Below are 24,304 nucleotides of genomic sequence, written 5' to 3'. Positions count from 1 at the left end.
TGCAATTCAAATACAGAAATTTTATATATATAGATTTCAAGATTTCAAATCGAGAATCCTTCGCAATGTATATAGTGTCCCATGGTACGTTTACAATGACATAATACATAACGATTTGGGAATACTCATAGTTAAACAAGAGATATCAAACTACAGCAAACGTCATATATGACAGTTATCAGAGCATGAAAATCCATTAACTTTAGATTTGTTTCATACTGATATTGGTATTAAAAAAATATACCCCTTTAAATGTGCTAAACAAATTTAATAATTGATATAATATTAACTTATAACGTTGATCATATACGTCGTATTATATGTAGGTACAAATTCAACAATCCAATGTAATACGTTACATTATTTAACATGCTACGATATAATTTTAATAAATTTATATATAATTCCATGAAAGGAGAATTATTTAAAGTCAATAAGAAAAAGAAAAAAAAATCTGAAGGTATTTATAAATTTAAAGTTGTAAAATCTTTTTTTTCACTGGAAAAGAGAATAATCAAGTTTAATCAGTGGATATTAAGTCAATAATTATTTTTACAATTATTTTTCACAGATAATAGTGTATAATTATTTAATATAATAATGATTGCACGATAAAGTATATAGAATAGTTAGTTAGAGTGTGTGTGAAGAAAGAATATTTATTACTATAATAAACTGTCGATTATTACGATTAAGTCGTTAAATTGTAAAAAAACTGATTTTTCACAATTATAAAAATAATTATATTAATAAATCATGTATTTTTAATCCGTAATCAATATTTACAAATCGAAACAATTCTAAGCTAATTTCGAAAAACATAAAATCTTTTAGTCTTTTATATAAATAGATATTTAACTGGATTTTTTTCATACAATTATGCAAGTCATATTTAATAAAAAAAGCAACGTTAAGATATATCGACATTGCGTCAGCATAGAATTTCACCTTGGACATTGTATGCTCTTATGTTGTATCTTAAATTAGACAGGTTGCATTGTACGAACATCTTAAAAATAACCATCTCATTACAAGATTAATTATAGTACAGAAATTGTTGAATAGATATTCATTATTAATGTTTATGGAAACATATATATTTAGTTTAGAATATCGCAGGTCTTCATGCGTTCCGTCTATAAAAAAAATGCATCAGGAATGAATATATTTACATGAATGAATATTGAACAATCATTACTTCTTTAATGCATGATCTATTTTCTTTAAATTGCTAAAAATAACATAATATATTTATTAGTTATTAAATAAATATACTAACGAACAAACGTACTAACGAACAAATGATATTAGTATAAATTTTGTTATGAAATTTAATGAAAAACTAAATTGTTGCACATATGTTACATTGTACATTAACCTTTTCATGAGTTACGTAAGTACACATATGTGGATGGCAATCCAGATGCTAATTTTTCGTTTTATACTTTTAGCACTTTGTTCAGATATGTGTACGTTTCAGTACGTTTTTTTGGACAACAATTAAATGTTTTTCTAATAAAATTAGAACCAACATTTCTGTTTTATTGTTTAATTTAAACATTGTTAATGATGATATAAAATCTTTTTTTTTGTATAGACATAAATAAAATTTAAAAGAGAGTTAAATTAATAATAAACATTATATGTTTAATGATAGACATTAAAATATGTTTTATAATTTCAAAATTAAATGCAATTAAGAGTCATCAAGAAAGATTTCATTTGTCATGAAACCTGTCACTGTACTCACACGAGGTCCTGTCTTGTCATCGATCGAGAGCACGTGTGCGACTCTTTGTGAACACGTGGTCGATACTTTCTTGGAATTATTGAGAGGAGAAGGAGAAGGAGAAGGAAGAGGGATGAGGGAAGAGGAAAGGAGAAAGACAGACAGACTTTCGACCTCTGACACTCGTTTCAATAACTCGAGACTCCTCGTGGATTCGAAATGCCGAATCTCTGAGATATCCTCTTCTCTCTTTTCTCAACATCTCTTCGATCTCGATCCACGAAACCCCGCGTGAAAATCTGATCGAGGCTTTTTTACGACGGCTGACGGTTTTTATTGCCATACGACGCGTTCGATGATCGACGATCGCACCTGCCGTGCATGCATATCGACTTTTTCGTCTTTTTTCCTATCTCTCACGTTTTCTTTTTCCTTTTCGTACCTATTCTTCTTCGTCTTTGATCTTTCTTAGATATCACGCTAAATACAATATATTGTAAAAAATTATTATGTTCAATTTAAAATATTTATTTCCTTTTATTCTCTTATCGCATCGATAAGATGGGTTTGTCTGTGTTAATTGCATTTTGGTTATAAGATTATTGACAACAATATTAATTTTGAGGTTATCATCGATTTTATATGATAATATAAAATCGATGATATATAAACCGTATATCTTATAAACGGATTGACAATGTATGTGAAATAAATTCTGTTAAAATTCAATCGGATTGAAAGTAATAGAAGCAGTTATAATTGATATACTGTCAAGTTAAAAATTTTGTTTTTTTAAAAGATTCCTTTGAATTAAAATAATCATTATCATTGATTCAGTTTCGTTACTTTTAGTTATATGTTTGAATAGTACTAGATATTTGATTACTAAAATATTTCAAAATTCTTGATACGTTTTTATGGTAATTGTATGATAGAACTAAGCGCGATAAACTTATAAAAAATTCACATATTGCAAAATTATATAAAGGAAAAAACTGCAAACATAAATTAATTTTAAGAGAAATATATATAGTATATTGGAAGTAAAAAGTAAGTATATTTGAAATAAAAAATAATCTTTATTTGATATTGTGCTTAACATGAAGCGAAACAAAATTAATTAAATGAAAAAAATGAATAAACTTTTTTTAGCTTTATCTCTGTCTCAATTTTCCTCATTTTATCGTGAATGGTTCTTTTAATTTAACTATATATTTTTATCCTTGGAATTAAATAATGTAGTTGATTTCAAGACTTTGGGTATAATATGTAATTATAAACTTATAATTAATGATATGAATTCGCTGTTAAATCTCTCTTATCTTAGATACCTAAGTTTTAGGTTCCGTAATATTGCGTCAGTTTTACGTAACATTGTAATTTAAAAAATCGTTAGAATTCAGTCGACAGTGAACTCATGAATAGATAACGACTAGTAGATCGTATGTATGGACATACGTATGTGTTTGTATTTTATCGAATACATAATCGATTATGTAATCGTATTGGACAGGTCAGGCGTTTGGTACGATTCTATAGAGATAATTATCGAAGTAATGTTTATCTTTGAGCTCTTAGGTTAATTGCTTTTCGAGCTTTCCAATTAGTTGACTTTGCTCTTTTGCCATCAGAGTAAAGCGATCCTTCCGACGTCGTCACTAACTTACGATCAAGTCAGCACGCTGAGGCTGATTAGTGTACGCTAAATTATTCAGAGGAGGAAGAATCATTGCGGGAGTTTCGGTCAGATTGATTGTGTTATCAGATATGAAAAAAAAAAAAAAAACAAAAGAAACTTAAAATATAATTTCAAAATTTTCATTTCAATTTCAATCATTATATTATGCGTTATATTCTTTGATAATAATTATGATATGTGTATATATAATAATAATCATTATGATACGTATTTCAATAAAATTTTCTTAGAAATATTTCATTACACGGTGACATATTTTGTATAATTTCATATGTTTCTGTATTATGTTATTATTCAATATTTAAATTTTCTTTAGTTGTGTTAGATTGTATACGTACTATCGATCAATCGCCGGTGACCACTAAACTCAAGGGAATATATCATGTAATATGTGCACGTACGCACTCGATCGCGACGACCACGAAAACATGAGCGATGCAAAGATGACTTGTTTTTCTCTTCGCCTTGTTTTTCGTTCGTTCGTTCATCTGATCACCATTGACTAGTCGAGAGTACTTGTACTGCATGCAGCCTCGATCGTCTCACAAGCTTTTGAAGCAAATTATTTTATGTATGGATCATACCTTAGATATTTTAGACAGCATATAAAATTTTCTCGAGTGACTATGACAAAAAAAAATTACTCGAACGATTCATACTCATTGCTGTACTAATTTTGTATCTCATCTAATAATAATAATAATTTCATAATATTTTGTAGATAAAAGATATACGAGGATTTATCATTATATTACATTTCGCTCTTATTAGGAAGTATGCTTTCAGTCTTCTATATGTCACAAAAGAAATTTGAAAAATGTTTTAAATAAGGTCTTTAAAATCGAGTGTCGGCTCGCAGTATCTAGAATGACCCTCATGTTATTTAACGTTTTAAATTTCTTGCCTTTTATGTTCAAAGGCTTAACGTCGTTGTAAAGATATTGATAATGGTTATAACGTTATGCACGATAATGTCTAAGCACAAAGAGCATGCTTCGTAAATTAACTTCTATATACTTCGTTAACAATTTTTTATCTCACAGTAATGTATCGATTACCGTTCTTCAACATTATAGTTTCAATAATGTTATAATAGCAATTTTCTTCGAGGCAAAGTCTCTCTCTCTCTCTCTCTCTCTCTCTCTCTCTCTCTCCATCTCTTTTGCTATCTGTCTTAAAGATTAAACTAACTCACACTAAAGTCTAAAGAAGCACATTATCGATAGAAAGCTAAAATGATATCTTCGATGGTATTAATTTACATAGCGAGTTAGTAAATTGCTATGAAATATCGAAAGCCGCTTTTCAATTGAGATCGATTTGGAAACTTCGATATTCGCCATTCAACCGGGCCTTTCTGGAAGCAGCAAATAGTTTTGAAGCTTCAAAAGCTGCTTGTATGGGCGGGAAGCTTTGAAAGCTTCGAAACCATTTCAGCGAGTGGATTCAACGATTTGATGTGAAGAGGCATATCGATCGTTGTATCGTAGTTTGTCCTTAGAAAAGAATTATTCTTCATGTAAAAGCAACAGCAATACGATCAACGTTTTACCTTTTTTTTTTTTTGTATAATTTATACAATATTTGCCAATTGAATATCGAATCGAGAGATGAACTGCTCCAATAAGCAAATCAATTATCACGTTTGCATTAATACGAGAAATTGTTCTATTGCCGAATATCGGCTATTTGTTTTTTTAAAAGTAGCCTTACGCTTTCATCATTGGAAATACGTACACACACACGCACATTCACATGCACGTACGCACGCACGCACGCACGCATGTGTATATATGTAGGTATGTATGTATATATCTAAACGATTCGATTTCTCTTGCGTAATTATTTAAGTATAGTATTGGCTCTTTCATTCATTTAGACTAGATATTGCCAATATGGGTGAATTATTCATTGAAAAAGGTTATCCAATCGAATGCATATAAATTATTCCTATTATTGTCGATTAACTAACATGAATGAAATGAAATTGTATTAGAATCTGAGTTTGAAAAGTATAAGAAAAAACATTTGTTAGATAGTAATAAAAATTATTTTATTTATAACGGAAGAAGTAAAACAGATTGAAAGTGATAAGTTGGGTTGCTTCCTCGTCATAGTTAATATTATTTCAATCTAAATTTATTATTTCGTGCTCCTTTCGAAGAGTAGTTTAAAGCCATATCAGTGTTAACGTATGTGTGAAAAGTTCTTGCGCTACTTATGTATTTTCTCTTTCTTTCTCTCTTTCTTGCTTTTTTTCTAATTATTTATTTGACATTTTGTTTAATTCTTTGGAAAGTAATAATTAATAAAATAGTATACTCTCCTAATTAGTCATTTTATTCTATTCATGAGTTTTTTCAAATAATTATTAATCCAATAATATACAAATATTAATAGAACAGTATAAGTTTATAATTATTATTTTGTTTGAGATTATTTTTGAAGTATAAGAGAGTAAAAAAAAAATGTATTCAAATAAACAAGCAAGAAAAGAAAATCAATAAAGATACATTTTAAAGGAATCAGGAAATGTTCGAATGTAGTAATCATAGTTTGAAACGTGGAGAACTTTCTGTGAGTGATAAATCGTGCAGATTCACATATACTAACACTTCTATTTTTCATGAATAGGACAAAAGCAACGAGTAATTTTAATGGCAATGCCACAACCGTTGCAATGGTTTCTATTCTAAAAGTAACGGCCTGTGAAAGCAACATTTTGGTTTACCGTTTCTAATCTTGGCAGCATGTATTCTGCATATATGTTACATATGTACATAAATGTGTACATATTACCTACGTATACTTAATAGATGTTTTGGATTAAATTATATCAAAATAACTTTATATTTATACGAACTATCATTATATAAACCTTTTCTATTAATCTATTATATCATCATATAATTTTATTAATATTTATTACAATCAAATACATTTATCTTATAGATTTTTTCGCGAGAATATTAATTGATAGTTCATATCCGAAGCTTAATGTTTGTTAAGTATATTAGTATAAATTGTACTAGTTTCACAAGATTTAATTGTTTTCTTTACATACGAACAAAATTATATAGAGAGTTAATTTTCATCATAAAAGAAATTGGAAAGATGATTAGGTATCTTTCGAAAAGGGGGATCGAATTCGTTAAGGATTCAGTATAGCGAATCGCTTTTCTTTCTCTTTCTTTTTTTCTCATCATCAGGATCATCTCCCAAGAGTCAACGGATCAGACCTCCTCGAATATGTAAAAACGACTCAAAGGATCCATTTCTTTTTACCCTCTCTCGATGAACGGTTCTCGGCCAAACTCGACCTTTCTCTCTTTGTCTATATTCTTTCTTCCTCTCTTTCTCTCTCTCTCTCTCTCTCTCTCTACTTCGATTTTCTTTTTTTCTTTTTATCTTTTATACTCACTCGACTCCTCTCGTTCGATAGCGACGCGTCTCGAGTACTTCGGCAGTTCCTCGCAAAAACGGAATGGTGGCTCTAAAGAGAAGAAGAAAAGGGAAAGGAAGAGGGGAAAGAGTAGAGGAAGGGAAGGAGATCGAGATGGTATGGGAGGCCGAGGGACCGCGAGAATTTTCGCGTAAGCAGTTTTGCAGCTCGGCCTCTGTCGAGTGAAACGACTTTAATTAGGCAACTCGCTAACGACCCGCTGGCAACATAAATCACCGTTAAACCTTCCCAACGACGAAGCTTTTCCTCCATCTCCTTACCTTCTCCATTTCCCTCTCTTTCCCCTCCCTTTTTTTCTTTTTCCTCAACTTTTCTTCGTTTTTCTTTGACATTTCTCTTTTTTCCTCCTTTTATTGTTTTTTTATTTCACGATACAATTCTCTTATTTACGTTCACATCTCTCCGTTTTCTCTTTTTTCTCATTTTCTCATTTTTTTTTTTTTATTTGGAAATTTACCAGGATTTTGAAAATCGATCAGGGTGCAAAGCTAGCACGCATTGACAGACGCATGAAACGCGTGTTTTGCATCCTATCGCAAACCAATGGCACGTGAGGCTCGAAAATTGTTGCATGTATGGGAAGATTGCGAATGTAAAAACATTAGTTAATATTTAGGACGCATGTTGTTTTCGGTAGTGATCGATATAAAGAATGATTCATAGATTAAGTTTTATTGTATTAATTTTATAAAGGAGATTAATAAATATATTTAATTTTATTACAAGATGTATTAGTAATTTTATATAATTTATAAACTATCATAATATGAAATATTTCAATTGCGTTATGAAAATATTTTTCTTATTATTTTTATATATTATCTTTTTATTCATCATAAATCTAAATATATTGTTATAGTTATATATATAAATCTGAGAAAAATATGGTTTTAATAGAGAATAAGCTAGATTAATTTTACGAACGTAGCGCATAAATACGTGTTATTTTATTTCAACGTGAATAATAATCTATTACAATAGAAAAACATCTGTTAGAAAAACATTTTTTTTATTATCTTTTCATTTACTGTTACTTAGTCCGTGCATAATTAGGACTATAAAACGCTTTCTGAATGTTCGAGACCTTAAACTAATTTTACTTATTCTACACAATAGGTTTATTATGTACAATTAAACGAAATAATACATTGACATCCATCGAAGACGTTTCTGAGTATTTACAGTAAACATTTGTCATATATAATATAAAGATAATGTTTAATACCAAATTAGTATAGGATCCAAAGCACTTTCATCTTAACTATTTAACATTTCCTTGAATTATATCCTTAAGGGAGGCAAAATATTTTCTAAACCAATATCATTTATATTTTTAGGATTTAAACCACTCACGCAAAACGCAAGACATTCAATCTAGAACACTCTTACTCATTTTTAGTCGGAAACAAACACACGATAGTCAACTATAAAAATCTCAAATGATATACACGTATTATCTTTCGACCTTCGAGATGTCTAGCAGAAAAATCATATTATTTTTACGAATGTCATGTAATACATACCACATATTGCGTTACATCAAGAATCCCAGCAACCAACTTATCTATCGTGAACATTAATACATTGTTATTTGTTGTTGAACTTGACGAAATCTATTATATTACATTAGTTGTCGTATTCTTCGGATTTAATGTAACAGAAAACTCAGGATGCGTCAGTCTGTCGCGAAATCCTTAAACTAATTACTATAAATCCAAACATTTTGTAATAAATACAAAACTTATAAAAACGTGATATGTCGAAATATTTTCCTTTTTTTTTCCTATTTCTTTAGATAACGTATAAATTCATATTGTTATTAATATTACGAATTTAATTCGTATTAGATGCGTTACGTTTGAACGGAAAAAAAAAAGGAAAACAAATCGATAATAATTATTAAGAGAGTTTCTTAATTCGCGATGAGAATCGTCGAAGGAAAATATAGTAACGAGTAAGTGTTTCGATGTCTTCCAAGTTCCGACCACTCAAGCCATAGTCGTTTTTCTTTGAAAACTGCAACGTGAAAGATTTAATATCGGTCGAGCGAGAGAGTCTACACTTTTCCTCGAAGTTCGGCTCGCCTTCTATTTTCCTTGCAAATTACTTTTCCAACGAAACATCTACATCCGTTTTCCTCTCTCTCTCTCTCTCTCTCTCTCTCTCTCTCTCTCTCTCTCTCTCTCTCTCTCTCTCTCTCTTTCTTGATTTATCTTCGTCCGGTAGCTTAATACTTCTCTCTCTCTCTCTCTCTCTCTCTCTCTCTCTCTTTCTCTCTCTCTCTCTCTCTCTCTCTCTCTCTCTCGTTGCTATGAAACGTTCCGGAGATTGGATGGTCACATACGCGATCCTCAATTTTCCTTGTATCGATCGATACGGCAGCTGTCGATCTATTACCGGAAATTCTAATTAATAGAACGTCGTTACAAAGACGATCGAACGTAGGTAACAAAGAGAAACTCGAGAAACTTGAAAACAATTACGTCATTGCCGAAGACGATAATAGCGATGAATTATTATATAAGATAAAATACTTATTTCTTATGTTCGTAAGTATATCGATACACATGGATCAATTTTTAACATGTTTCTTTATTTGTTTTTCTTTCATTTGTCGTAACGATTATTCTTATCGTCTATACGATCGTGATTGTTATTATAAAATTGTTTAACGGAGATTGGTCAACGTAGAAAGTAAAACGATAATGTGATATCGGCAATGTAAGACAAAATGAAGTTTAAAAGAGTGGACGAATAAATGGAAATCGTTCTCCATAAAATCTACCATTTCCTGGGAATGTGTTTTCAGAACGTTTGTCGCAGTACTTTCTGTTGGTAGGAGCGTAAAATTTCATATCGCAGCGTGTCACGTTAAGCGACTAACACATAAGAGAGTTCTCGTTTGTTCACCAGTATTTATGTCGTTTCACATAAACGACTTCTAATGGTCTCCCGTTACTTTTCCCTATTTATTTTTATTTTTTATTTTTATTTCTTTTTGTTCTTTTTCATTTATCTTTTTTTTGCATCTTTTAGAACTTTTAAACTATCAGATTTGTTCACACCAATGCACATTCGATCGATCGATGAACATAGTCTTATCGGAAACGGACCGCACCCTTCATTGCTTTGAGAATGGTTATCCACCCTTCTCTTTTTCGATAAACCGCATACTTATCTCGCTAGAGGCTGTTTCGAATATCAAATGAAGGCTGATATCTTTCGACGGGCTATGGTTAAACGCAACGATACAATTTTCCTGATAAGAAATTTCGTTTGGTTTCTTCCACGGTCAGATTATTTTTAAATTCAATTAAGACACTTTCTTAAATATTTTTCTCATAGATATTACATTTTAAATCCTTTGTATATCTCATGCATCATATATGCTTAAGAGCATATTTCGCTCTTAAGCAAGTTTACAATTTTTTGTCCTATGCTTGTTTATAATCATTATTTGTTATGAATAAGAAAAATTCTAGAAATTAATAGGTTGTCCATTAAAAAATTTTGTTATATAAATTAAGTTATAGACGTCTTTAGAACAAAAATAAAGATAATTCTGACTTTCCTTGAATCATTCGTTAAATATATTTCTTTTTAAACGTTACTATTTATACAGATGTGTATATGTCAAGAGTTGATCGCATACGAAGTTAGAAAAAAATTAGCTTTAATTTTCAATGAGAAAGCGACGTCAACTTGAGTTTCGGAAGCTCTCAATGCTTCGAAACACGAAGAAACATTTAAGTGGAGCTGATGTAGAGACGGTAATCGCTTTACGAGTCTCGATCGCTTCTCTCTGACTTCGAGTTGCCTCTATTGGGAACGGAGTGAAAATATTGTCGATGCTGTACCTTGTGAAACGTCTAACGTGAAGAGCGATAGAATTTTCAGGCGCATCCACCTCTGCTTCCGCGTGTCTCCTAACTTTTCTGAAGCAATGTAACTGATACGAAGAAGCTCAGACTACACAACAAAAGAATTCAGAATATATTCGAGTTTTCGTAAAAATTTTACAACGAGTCATTGGAACAAAGTTCCCAACAAGGAAATGGAAATGTGAAATAATTAATTAGATGTATTCTTCTTGGATGAAATTCAATAAGAGAAGATACTTACAAAAATTAACTTTTGATGATAAAACGATTAAAACCCATTGAAATACTATAAGGAAAAAATTTATAATTTCGTACAAAAAAATTTGATCTATCGTAATTATTACTCACTTATCAAAGGGTTACAAAAAACTATTCAAGACAATGTAATAAATTTTCGGTTGATTCGTAAATAAATATTCCTTCACTGTAATAAACTTCTTATTCATATTTATTTAATTACATTATACGTATTACTTCCATAAATTATTTTCTTTATTTTTGCTTCGATTGGTATGCCAGAAAAACTTGTGTTTTCTGACTTACAATTTTTTGTCGAAAATATCGATGGTGAAAATAATCGTGTCGGGAGCAGAGGTGACAGAAATTGAAAAAAAAAGAAAGAGCGAGAAAGAGAAAGAGTCAGAGAGAAAGAGAGAGAGAGAGAGAGAGAGAGAGAGAGAGAGGGAGAGAGAGAGAGAGAGAGAAAGAGAGAGAAAGGAAGAGAGGAAGAGAGAAAGAAAAAGTAAAAGAAGAAGCAAAATGGGGGAAAAAATCGAACGTGCCGAGGGTTTGTGCCGAGAGAGGAGCGCACGCGACTTCGATGCCGAAGCGTAAAATCTCGCTCAAATCGTGCGCGTACGTACGCCCGATTTTTCGTCTTCTCGCCTCGGTGCTGTCGACTCGTCGGCAAAAATTCAGACCGATCGCTGGATGGTAGATGGATAGATGGATATCTCCCATTCGTATTCTATTTTCCTCTCTCTCTCTCTCTTTCTCTCTCTCTCTCTCTCTCGCTCGCTCTCTTTTTTCTTTCTCTATTTTCGATACGTACATACATACATAGATATATGCGATTGACGGGAGAACGACTACGCCTAGTTTACCTATCGTGAACGACAAAGAGAGATGCCTTTTCTATTATAGGAGAGGTTTTTTCCTATTATAGGAATATTTACGTGTACATGGAATATAATAGAGGATTAAAAATATTGCGTAATTAATTTTATTTATATTTAAAATTTACGAAAGGTGAAAATGAAAAATTATCCGTAAGTGCGTTACTGAAATTTGAATGCATGTTTTTTTTGTAAGTTATTCGAAGTAACAAACATTTGTCAAAGTTTCTCAACAGCGGAAATTTGTGAAAAAAGAAAAAAAGAAAAAAAAAAAGAAGAAAGAGAAAAAACAATCTCTGTTTTTTATACTTTTTTTTACTCGCACATTGTACGATTTATCCCGCACATCTATGTCTACCTCTACAATGTATTTTATATGTATATATATCTATATATATATATATATACAGATGGTAAATAGGTAGAGCAAAAAGGAAGAGATGTAATGCAAACCGGCACGTACATTTCTATCCAGAAGGATAGAAGTGTGATGGGGGTTGAAGAGTGAATGTAGGTTGGAGAAAAGAGAAAAAAGAAGGGCTGCCGTGCCGCGGTAATGGAATTTGACATTAGGATCGACGCTGGAGGTGGCATTCTGTGTCGAATAGGAGGGTGTGTCGCCTATCCTTTTTCATCATCAACGCTTTAAGAAGTATGTATGTGTAAGAAAAAGAGAAAGAGAAAGAGAGAGAGAGAGAGAGAGAGAGAGAGATCGAAAGAAAGAATAAGGTGGTACTGTCGTCGACGATAAGCGACTCGGCAACGATTTTTCCATCGAATTTTGCGATTACACGATGTGCTTTGCTCTTCGCCTAGAAGAAGGCCTCTAATGTGTCGATCGATTTCTCATCGCTACTTGCTTTCGAATCGTGTTGAGATTCTTCTCTCTCTCTCTCTCTCTCTCTCTCTTTCTCTCTCTTTCTCTCTATCTCCATCTCTTTCACTTTCTTTCTCTCTATCTGTCTTCTTTTCTTATATTTTTTCAGTATACGTGCACTTCGATCGTCTTCCTTGCTTTGATATCATGAACGAATTTCATCGGTTTGTGTCTCTTTCCTAGACTTTATGCTTCGCTTGCTTTTACATCGTTCTTGCTCGATCGACTCAGAATTATTTTTTCTGCCTTCCGGGGAAATCGGTTGGAATGGTTTTAAGGGAGGAAAAAATTGAAAAGAGTAGATGGAGAAGTTAGTCGTTTCTCTTTTTATTTTCAAGTCGATGCGATAACATTATAATCCTATTAACATAGAATTTAAAACAAGATAATTAAAAAAAGATTTTAACTTTTTTATCATCAACATTTACTTATTAAGCAGGATGTAACGAAAACGTTTAATAGTGATCCAATTATTGAATTTATTAAAAAGTTCTTTTCGTATTGGATGAGATTATATTTTCCAAGGACGAGTCCTTTTTATCATAAAGAAATTCAAAAGCTTTTGATCAATATTGGACGAAGTTCTTCATATTAAAGAAAATGTCATTGTCAATTATACATTAATGACCATCATGGAGATGTATTTATCTTTTGTTATTTACTTAAAAAAAAAACAGGAAAAATTTTACAATAGATATTATATTTCATATCGATCCATATAATTTTATTAATTATTTCGCAAATGTTTTTTCAGATCATCCGAACGTAAAAGCATATGTGGGTCATGCTGGTTTGTTGGGTCTTACGGAGGCTGTGTACGCGGCTGTCCCAATGGTTCTCATACCGATGTACGGTGATCAGTATGTAAATGCTGTGACTGCAGAGTACAGAGGTGTATCTATATTACTCGAATACGAGGAAATAAACGAGGACATCTTCAGGCATGCTTTAGACGAGATTTTCAATAACACCAGGTATGTTATCTAGGTAGTCTTCTTCATCTCTTTCAACCGTGACCGGCGTATAGTTAGTTCGCCAATTTTCTCCCTCTCTCTTTTTTCTTTTTTTTTTTTTTTTGCAAAAGATATCGGTTCCGAGTTGAAGTTTCGCGTTGCTATCTGCTCTTTCCTTTTTTCTCTCTCTCCTCTCTCTCTTTCCCTTTTCCAGCATCATAGCACAGGATTTAGAAAGAAAAGGAAAAAAAAGACGATAGGAAGAGGGGAAAATCGTATAATCTGGCCGGATATTCGCTCCGTTGAATATCTCACGAGCTGTCCGGACGCTAGGATATGCGGGAAGTGCATCGTCGTTGCCGTACCGGCGCACCGTTAATCCGTAACGCGGTTCACTGCCGCTTCTACCCTTTCTTCTAGCTTGCTCGTTTTTTGACGCTACGTTTCCTCCATCCCTTCTCTCTCTCTTTCTCTCTCTCTCTCTCTCTTTTTCTCTTTCTCTCTCTCTTCTTAACAATGATTTTCTCTTTTTTCATTCCGTCAACTTTTTACCAACTCTTATCCCGTCAAGCGGGAATTGCGAATAATAATACCGGTATCATACTTATTGTTAGAACCGATAAGACTTTTAATACTTGTAGAATTACGATTTTAATTAAAATGACATTTACTCGATCGCAGAAAAGATATCTGGCATTAATAATTATAATAATTAGAATACGTGCCACGAGAGTAATGTGATTGAATGGATTAATAGAAATTTTGTAGAAATAGAATTTCTTTACTCGTTTCTAATTGGTGTTTTTAGTTATTGAGATAAAGCTATCGGAGTTTAAATGTTGGATTAAGAAAGATTATCTGCGAAGGAAAAGGTTGCTGGACGAGTTAGAAAGGGACGGGATAACTTTTAAAAAGCTTTTGTTTGTTTTAATGCTAGAAATGTGGTTTAGAGGTGTTCTGGAATAACAATTTGTTATTTTGTTGCAACAATAATAGCAGCAGATATAACAATTCTAATGAAAATGTTGAAATTTGTAGATTAGTTATAGTAATAAATAATAATAATAGTAATAATAATAAGGGAAGCATTACAAAAAAGTGAGAGAGGATTGTAGAGTGGAATGTAACGATGAATATCTGACAAAAAAGAAACTATCAATTTTATTCATTATAAGAGAGAAGAATGTTATTAAAATATAACAGTTAGACTAGATACTTTAATTTGATTCGATTTACGTGTCTCGTAATTACTGAGGAATTTTTTATATTTTTCTATGAATGCAATCACTTTGCGAGTAACTTTATAGAAAGAAAACTTTATAGAAGAAAACTTGTTGTATCAAGAAAGCAGCACAAAATTCATCCATCAATTTTCCCATCTCATTCATTTTTGGAAACGACAAATAGGTCGTAAAATTTTTCGGTAAAACCGAGTAAAATTTTCAAAGAAACGTTTATGGATCTATCGATTAAGCAATAGCGATCATTCTCGATCAGTGAATAAATACGAGGGAGTGAAAATGGATACGGGTGGATGAGGACAGGGGTGAGAGTGGAGTGGGAGTAGGTGGGTGAAGAGGAGTTATGGAATGCGAAACACGCTTCTCGAGCTTACGCACGTGTGCGCGCATGCGTACATACGTGTCCCTTTATCCCTACGTAGGTATGTGTATGGTAGGTATTACCCGGCGAGTCGCATGGGAAATTTGGCGTGTGCTAAATGTTTCACGGTACGAATCAACGGTACCGCGGTATGCCGATGACGACGACGAACCAACGTGAAATTAAACGTTAAATTATTCAATGGTGAACCGCGAATAACTTGTCGACCGGGTCATCTCTCTCTCTCTCTCTCTCTCTCTTTCTCTTTCTCTCCCTCTTTCTCTCTCTTACTCTTTCACTCTGTCGAAGCAGCAGTGGTTGAGTTTCTGCGCGGTTTCTGACTCCTGTCTTTCTTCTGACCAACATCGTCGACGATAATCCACGCAAAACCACGACAAACTCGCTAAACCATTTTCATGCATTAATTTGAAGAGAGGAAAAAGAATAGGGACGAATAACTCGATCATCAGACTTATTAATCATTTATTTTTCAACGTTCGTTTATAAATACGGATTAAGATTCACGAAAAGTGGATAGAGAAAGAAGGAGAGAATAATGTTTTTCCTTTTTTTGAAACTTCTTTCATAAATGTAAAAAGCATTAATTAGCTAATTTATTTTTTATTGAATCTCACCTCATATATAAATGCTATTAATTGTGTATTACCGATGACTTTGAAAAGTGATTAAATATAAATTTTAATCGGTAAACTGTACGCTCGTTCAATAAACCGCAATGGTAGGTGATTAAAAGTTTCAACAATTTTATTCAAAAAAAAAAAAAAAAAAAAAAAAAAAGAAAAGAAAAGCAAAAAAGAGAAAACAAAAAGAGAAAAGCAAACGAAATTTATCATTCGATCGACGAAACAATTGATAATTTCGTAATCAATGATAACCGAATAATTTTCTCCTATTCCTTCGTACCGATTGTTTTTCCTAGAGTCATACGTTTTATCAGAAACATGCCTAAATTGGTTAATAAATCTCAAGTTTTTGTGTCTCACTTTTCATCGAGTTAGTTTTCGAGTTAACGATGAAAGTAGAAAATGGAAGCTCGTGTACGCCACATGATAACGCCTTTCGACGGAGTAATAATAGGAAGAAGAAAAAGAGAATGAATGAGAAAGAGAAAGAAAGAGAGAGAGAGAGAGAGAGAAAGAGGGAAAGAGAAATAGATAAAGAGCGAAATGTACAATATACACCGTTTGCAGACGCGACTCTCTCGTTTCTATGTCGTCGTACGAGAGGCTGATCCGTATCACGCTAATTAGCAGGGCGATTTACGAGAGCCGTCCTTGTATTTTAAGCGTACTCAACTAACGTTCCGCGACTACCGGTCGAGATAATACCCTCGTTAAAACGGTGTCCCGCGTAACTGTACATACCCATGTATGTACGTTAAATATTAATTTTATTTCTAAACAAATTTCATTTGCACCTGTTACCGATGCCGGTTGGTCGTTGCTGCTAGCCAAGCTGCTAGACGACAATCATGTGAAATTCTACTGACTCCATGGGAGTTTCTCCTTAACGTTCAAATAATGAAGACACGTTACATTTTACCGTAGGTGTCGCGTAATCATGTCGAGGCTAATTAACAAATCTGAGGTATAATGAGATAGAAAGGGAAGAAGAAGAAGGAGGAGGAGGATGAGGTGGAGGAGAAGAAGGAGGAGCAGGAAGAGGAAAAAAGAGAGAGAAAGAGATAGAACGAGCTTTGGTTTTTTTTTGCGAGTGACGTTAGCAAAGCATGATACTTGATTAGAAGTGTTCTTTCTCCTTGAAAAAGAATTAACGCTAACGAATAATGCAAAAAAGCTCGCTGGACCTGACTAACGTGCTATCTAAAACACAAACGAGATCCGAATGAGATATTAGAATCATCTATCTCTATTTTCATAGTCCAAGCCTTTAACTCTTTCTGGTCTACATTGTTTTTGATATTTCGTTCTAAGAAAAATTTTTTCTTTAGATTTATTAAGATAACTTTGAGGGAGATGGTCATGAATTTGAAAATACATATTATAATTTCGATCGTATAATTAATAACACAACTTTTTTTTTTTAAATAACTTCTTTGTTAATTAATTCCTTAATTAATTTTAATTCAGATTGGAAGTAATTCAGACTACTAGTATTTAATACATTCAAATATATAATGAACGATAATTGATTTTCTGTTTCCTGAAGTAAAAATTCATGCGTGGCAGTTATTTATTTAGTGTTATATCGACTATTATGCAATAATAAATGACGGACATGAATATAAGGTAGTTGAATGAATATAAGATAGTAATTTATTCTTTTTTCATTTCGTCGAAAAATATCGTAAGATTTTTCTGTTGATATCAAACATTTTATTTTGATGTTTCGATATCGAATAATTAAATATTTTATTAATAATGAAAGATAATATTAAAATATCAGTATTAATCCGAACGTTTTCTCGCAACCTGACTTTTCTTCCCTTTCTTGCTCTTTTTCTCGTTCTCTTAATGAAGGTAGTAAATGAATTGTAATAAATACAGTGTGAATTTACGATTGAATATCTTGAATTTTCGACGAATACGCTTGAATGTACATATTACTAGGAATGTCATACGTGCAGCTGTTCTAATATGGATAACTCGCTCGTTAAATGTTCTAGCCTAAGCAGACGCACATTTTCGCTCATGAGGCGTCTAGAATTATGCGATCTTTCTCTTTCTCTTTCTCTTTCTCTCTCTCTTTCTCTTTCTCTCTCTCTCTCTTTCTTTCGTCCTATCTAACGAATATGGGTCATACTTATAAACATTTTACTATTTACTTTTTACTTTTTCTCTTTCTCTCTCTCTCGCTGTTTTCTTTCTCTTCTCTTTTTCGACAAGCGCGAATTTCGGGCGTTAAAAACAGCGTATAATGAAAGGGATATTCTCGTATTTAATTACACAGGGTAATATTTTTAACGACGTCGCGGATTCCCCTTTCGGTCTCTCGTTTTCTTTACCATTCTTACGGGGAATGGCGAAACACTTCCGAATCTAATTAAAAGTGATTTGCAGCGTGCCCACGACATAGGGACCTACTCCTCTCTCTCTCTCTCTCTATCTATCTATCTATCTATCTATTTTTTCCTCTTCTTTTCTCTTTCCTTCTTTTTATTTTTCTTTTCTCTTTCTCTTTCTTTCAAAAATAAAAGAAATAAATCTGCTACGCGCCGAGCGCTATATCCTCTTACGTCGTTGTATCGAGAAAACGCGTTCGTTGGATTTTCAACGCGAACAAAAGTCGAGGAAGAGAGAAAAACGAATGAGTATCATAAATCACGGAAGGATATATGAAAATATTGCGATTAGCGGAGTTGCGGCACGCTGTCCGCGTCCTTCCGAGCGAGTGTAATTAGCAGTCTCGTGGATTTACGAGGGTGGCTTTGAATTTTAGATGCTATTCTGTTCTCCACAGCTATCGATTTTGCCAATCCGGATGTTCTCGATATTTCTCTTACGACTTACCTATTTAATCGCTCTTGGATTACTTGCGAACAGATATCTCATGGCTAGGTAACGATAGCTTTTATTTATTTATGCGGCCGCTTAAATTGCTTCGATCTTTTCTACCATGGGATTGCTTTTCTATTCTCTCTATTTATTTTTCTTTTTTCTCCCGGGTGTTTTCACAGATACACACACGTGTGCGCGCACACACACACACATGGTTCTCGTATATATATATATATATATATATATATATATATATATATATATATATATATATATATATATATATATATATAGGTATGTACAAAGTATCTACATATGTTCCTACGGTTTCCTTACCGAAGAGTCTTCAATTTTAAAATACTCTTCCACTGGTCCGTCTACGATATTGATATTGTTATCCTTATCTAATAATTTATAATGTTCGATTATAAATTGAATACGAATTCCAATGAGCGGCTTCGATTTGCTTGTCTATACGTTATTTATATAACATTCTTCTTGGACGTTATTAGTCTCTTTCAATTTTTTCTTTTTTTTTTTTATGGAAATAATTAATATTTAGAAATAAATAACTATTTTATGGTAGACATTTTTTTTTTTTTTATATATATATACAATAAATGTACATTTTTTGATAAAAATGGATTTGTTATTGAAGGTAGATAAAATGTAATAGTAAATATCTTGAATATCAAGGTTTTTAATATAACCTTGTGTAAATATTTATATCAAATATAAAATATAAAGAAAAAGAAATATCTTCAGTAATGGATGGTTCTACAAAAACAGGAGTTATTTGATAGTATTTTTGTACACATCTCTTTCAATTCATTTAATGGATTCATAACTGGTTTATAATACGAAACAAGTTATGTTATTATTGTTATGTTATTATTGCAAAATCAGCCAGAATAGAATATGTATTTATAACTATATGAGCATTTTTTCAAAATATACAGTCTGAATAAAGAAAAAGTATTTAAAACTTTATATTTCAAATAAGAATTGGATATTTTTTTATCAAAAAAAAAAAAAAAAAAAAAAAAAAAAGAAAAGAAAAAGGGAACAAAATCCAATTGCGATCACAAATTTGTTCCTTTTATAGGAGAATAAAAAAGTTGAACAATAAATATCAAAATAATGTTTAGTTCTATTATTTTAAAAGTAAATTGTTATGTTTTATTTTTAAATAAAACTGTTATGATTAACAAAATAATATAGAAACTTTTCTAAAAGTTATACAGAATTGAGTATACAGCATTTGAGTATAATTGAATAAATAAATTCAATACCACAAGGGATACTTCAAATATTACATTTTGCCGGCCTAATCAATATACATTTTTAATATTCGATTAGATTGGTTATTCGGTCGATGATTTGATGGAATACTGAATAATTTTGTAAATTTCTAGGTAATAATAGAATTTCACAAACATACAAAAAGAAAATTTATCAAATTCATCGTAAAAAAATATATACCTATCCTAATATAGCTAATATAAAATGGATTCGCAAAAAATATTACGATTAAACGTCAAATCACTTTATTAAATATATAGTGTTAAGAGGAACAATAATTATTGGAATGACCTTGGAGAATCCTGTGAAATTCACATTTACATTATTAAATAACATTCTATATACTTTATTATTTATTCTTTTAGTTAGACATCAAAGTGTTTTCGAAACACTACCTACACATGTATTTTAGATAGGTCATTGTTGAGTTATTAAGCTTCAAATTTGGTGTATCTCAGGTATTAGTATTTGGTGTATATCCAGTATTAGATATATCTCATAATTTGTTCGGACTTCGTGTGCTTGCAGACAAAAAACAATTGAATTTAATCATATCGATGCATTTATCGATAAATATAAATATATATTTTTTATTCTTTTTTTTTATCAAGTATATTTATAGTACTAATTCTTGTAATAAATGTACTATTTTATGGTGTAAATAACGGATTCAAACAGAAGCTTAAATGATGCTCTTGACCATATCATCTATCTGATGTAATGTCAATCGATAATTCGAAATTTCGGTATTCAGGCGAATTGCAATATTAGTGATTTAAGGCATCCTTAAATATCAGTTTAGATAAATTAAACATTAATATTATAATCTTAACGAAATAATTTTTAATTTAAAATTTAAAAATAAAAAACAGATTGAAGGTTTTGACTGCAAGAAGAGTTAATTATTATTTGTATAACAGTAAGATAGAATATTAACTACCAAGAACCAATGTGAAACGCTCTTTAAATAGAAAAATACGTCCGTTTTAATATGCATATTTTAATCCTCCAGTTAATTTTTAGTTCTTTGTCATATTGTTTTCTAGAGATCGAAAAATGTTGAACTTATAAGTTAAAAAAAGTCTTAGAGTAGTAGACAATTAAAAAATTGACTGACTTGACACATACTCACCAACAGATCATGCGAAATAGAATAAACAAAAATGGTGGCTCATCGCCCAACTTATGACACGATCTAACTTCACTTCAAACTCATTCATTCGGTTTAAATGGGTATTTCACTGAAATCGCATATGGCATTACAAAGCAAATAATTTTAACGTCGGTCAAATGTAATTTAATAAAATAAATAAAACAAATAAAATATCAATAACTTGTGTTAATTATTTATAACACGTCAAAATTATAGCTATGTATATAATTCTAAAACTATTTTATTACGATGTTGTAATTTGGATTCTGAATTTGCGATACAGTAGGGAATTGATTTTCCAACACTATCTATACATATATTTTAGATAAGTCGTTGTTGAGTTATTAAACTTCAAATTTAATGAATCTTATATATAAAATAATTTTTCAAAAATAAATACATCATTTTTCATTATTTGTCGATATACTTACAATTATTATTTTTCTTTATATTGAAAACATAATCGAATTTTATAATAATGAAAGTATAAAAAGTAAAGATCACTAAAAGATTCTTATTCTTGTAAACTCTTTCTAATAAGATTATAACAACTCTTCGTTATTTAATTTAGTTTCTAATCATTCTTATCCCATACGAATATATAATATTATTTATTAAATTTTATTTCAACAGTATTGAAAACTTATTGGCTTATATAAGTACTTATTGTTAAATCAAAAGGAAAAAGTTTTTTCGTTATCGTTCACGAAGAGAATTGTAAGTACACTTACGAGTTTGCAGAATAGTAGTAACAGTTAACGTTCCTCGTGCAATAGAAATTGCCCAATAATGGCAGGGTCATCAACGTATAAGGCAGAACACTTTGGCGTGGATCCTCTTCGTATCGATAAATGATAAATACAGCCACCACCATCCGGAAATGGTTTTAAAGTAATATGGTCGAACACGGTTTACGACCTATCGCACGAGAGTCGTGAACCGTGCCAGTACTCGTGCATCTTATGCTAGTCGATTCTCTACGTCCTTACTGCGAATAGGATGGCAGAGAAAAGATAGATAGATAGATAGATAGATAGAGAGAAAGAGAGAGAGAGAGAGACAGAGAGACAGAGAGAAAGAGAGAAAGAGAAAGAGAAGATCGTTCGATTCTCTTTCACAAGATCTCCGAACGCGATTGCGCTCGCAAGCCAACTTTCGAGTCTTCTTTTTCCTCATTCTAGCTAGCGATGTGGTTCGCGTTTAAACATCCTCCCATCCACCACAAGCCCACCATGCGATTTTATTGCGGTCATTCTCTTAATGCTTTGCACGGAACAGACTTTTGCGCTCGATCGCGAACGCCTCTAGTAGAAATAATTTCAGCTAATGTCGTTTTTAAGAGATTAAAATCAAACCTGGGACCCTTTTGCTCTTCACAATCCTCTTTGGGAGGATTTCCTATGGACCATTAAATCGATTATTTGTAATCCCTTGGTATCATTATTGTTTCACGATAGAATAAAAAGGAACGTTATTTCGATTTTATTTGTGGTGATATAATGATCGCTTTGTTTCAGAGATCTGTGTTTCGTCTTTTGTAATTCTTTTTAATCGATTTCAGGATATATTGTAATAGTAAAGGTATATTTTAGAGATCGAGAGTTTGAAGCTGAGATAAATATATATATATATAGATATATAATGTAATTAAAAAGTTTTTTATATAATTAGTCTTACCCCATTTGCCAGGATATAGCCTCGTGTATTAGCTATAAGTTTTATAATTAGTAGTTTTCCTATGCGAAGCCATAATGTGCATGATGAAAATGTCAAAGTAATAACCTCCTTTCAAGCTTCGTGTAAATTTCGCCATAAATGGTTTCGTTGTTCATAATTACGATATTATTCTATTCAACTAATTTGCTTCCCTCATTTGTTATAAATCGATTTTGGTTATTCATATAACATAAAACTTGATAACGATATGGTATCATGAATATAGAATTTGTTTTCTAATTGGAAGTTAAATTTCAACGATTCGTTGCCCACGAGCGTAACATATTCCTCATTTTATGTTGAACAGATGTTCCTGATGTTTTTTTTCGTTCGCTTTGCGAAAAGTTCGAGTTTCCGAGGATGTAAAAGACGATTATTTCTTTTTCCCTTTTCTCTTCTATTTCTACTTCTATCCCTTTTAACGAGTGACATAGTTTTGATTTTCGAATCACGTAGGTCTCGTAGTAGCTTAACACCAACCGTTAAAACGCGACGGCACGTATCTTCATAAAATTAATCCCGATACGTTTATATTACTCCACCTTTAAAGAAACATTTTCCCGGTTAAATTTCCACCGTTCCATGAAGGCATACCAGGATCTTAAAACGAAATGGAAAATAATGGTTCTCTCTTTTAAGCTGATATAGAAATCTGCCTTAATAGTTAACATTTATTTATAAGAAAGCTACCACGTAAAAAATAAAAAGAAATAACGAGATGAGACATAAGATAATAAGAGATAGATAGAGAGAGAGAGAGAGAGAGAGAGACATATTCAAAGTTTCGACAGTTTGTAAGGAGGTACGAGACACGCCCTCGCTTCTGCTCTTCTTCTTCGGTTACGCTCGAGGGATAACGTAGTGCGGCTTCGTCGCCGAGTTAGCTCGACACAGAGCATTCTCTCTCTCTCTCTCCCTCTCTGTCTCTTTCACTCTCTTTCTCTATCTCTTACTCTTCTGCGTTCTCACGTTCATCCTCCTCTCTCTCTATTTCGTGGCAGACGAGGTGAGCCTTGTCTTCTTTATTGCCCTGTTGTTCTCATCCTTGCTCTCTCTCTCTCTCTCTCTCTCTCTCTCTCTCTCTCTCTTTATCTCTCTCCCCCCATCTGTTCCTCTACATATATCTTTATCTCTCTCTTCCTCCCTCTCTCTCTCTCTCTCTCTCTCTGTCTCTCTTTTGTAACCCTTTTACAGAGTACCAGTTTCACAAGTGAACGTTTCTACCCTTCCCGTTCATGGACGTAACATTGGAGTATCTTTGTTCTTCTTACTTTCTTCCCTCCTTTCTCTCTCTCTCTCTTTCTCTCTCTCTCTCTCTCTCTCTCTCTCTCTCTC

At 32.0% G+C, this 24,304-nt stretch overlaps 1 protein-coding gene across 1 annotated transcript in view; it reads left to right on the top strand.

The window, feature by feature from the left end:
• Positions 1-24,304, top strand: part of LOC124947304 (UDP-glycosyltransferase UGT5-like) — a 42,432-nt gene that overhangs the window by 2,682 nt on the left and 15,446 nt on the right. Inside the window, exon 2 of the mRNA XM_047489291.1 lies at positions 13,519-13,738. Coding sequence (XP_047345247.1) covers positions 13,519-13,738 — 220 coding nt within the window. The remainder of the gene's footprint in view (positions 1-13,518; positions 13,739-24,304) is intronic.

The sequence above is a fragment of the Vespa velutina genome, chromosome 1 (genome assembly GCF_912470025.1).
Source record: "Vespa velutina chromosome 1, iVesVel2.1, whole genome shotgun sequence".
Taxonomy (NCBI): domain Eukaryota; kingdom Metazoa; phylum Arthropoda; class Insecta; order Hymenoptera; family Vespidae; genus Vespa; species Vespa velutina.
This window is presented reverse-complemented; position numbering and strand designations above follow the sequence as displayed.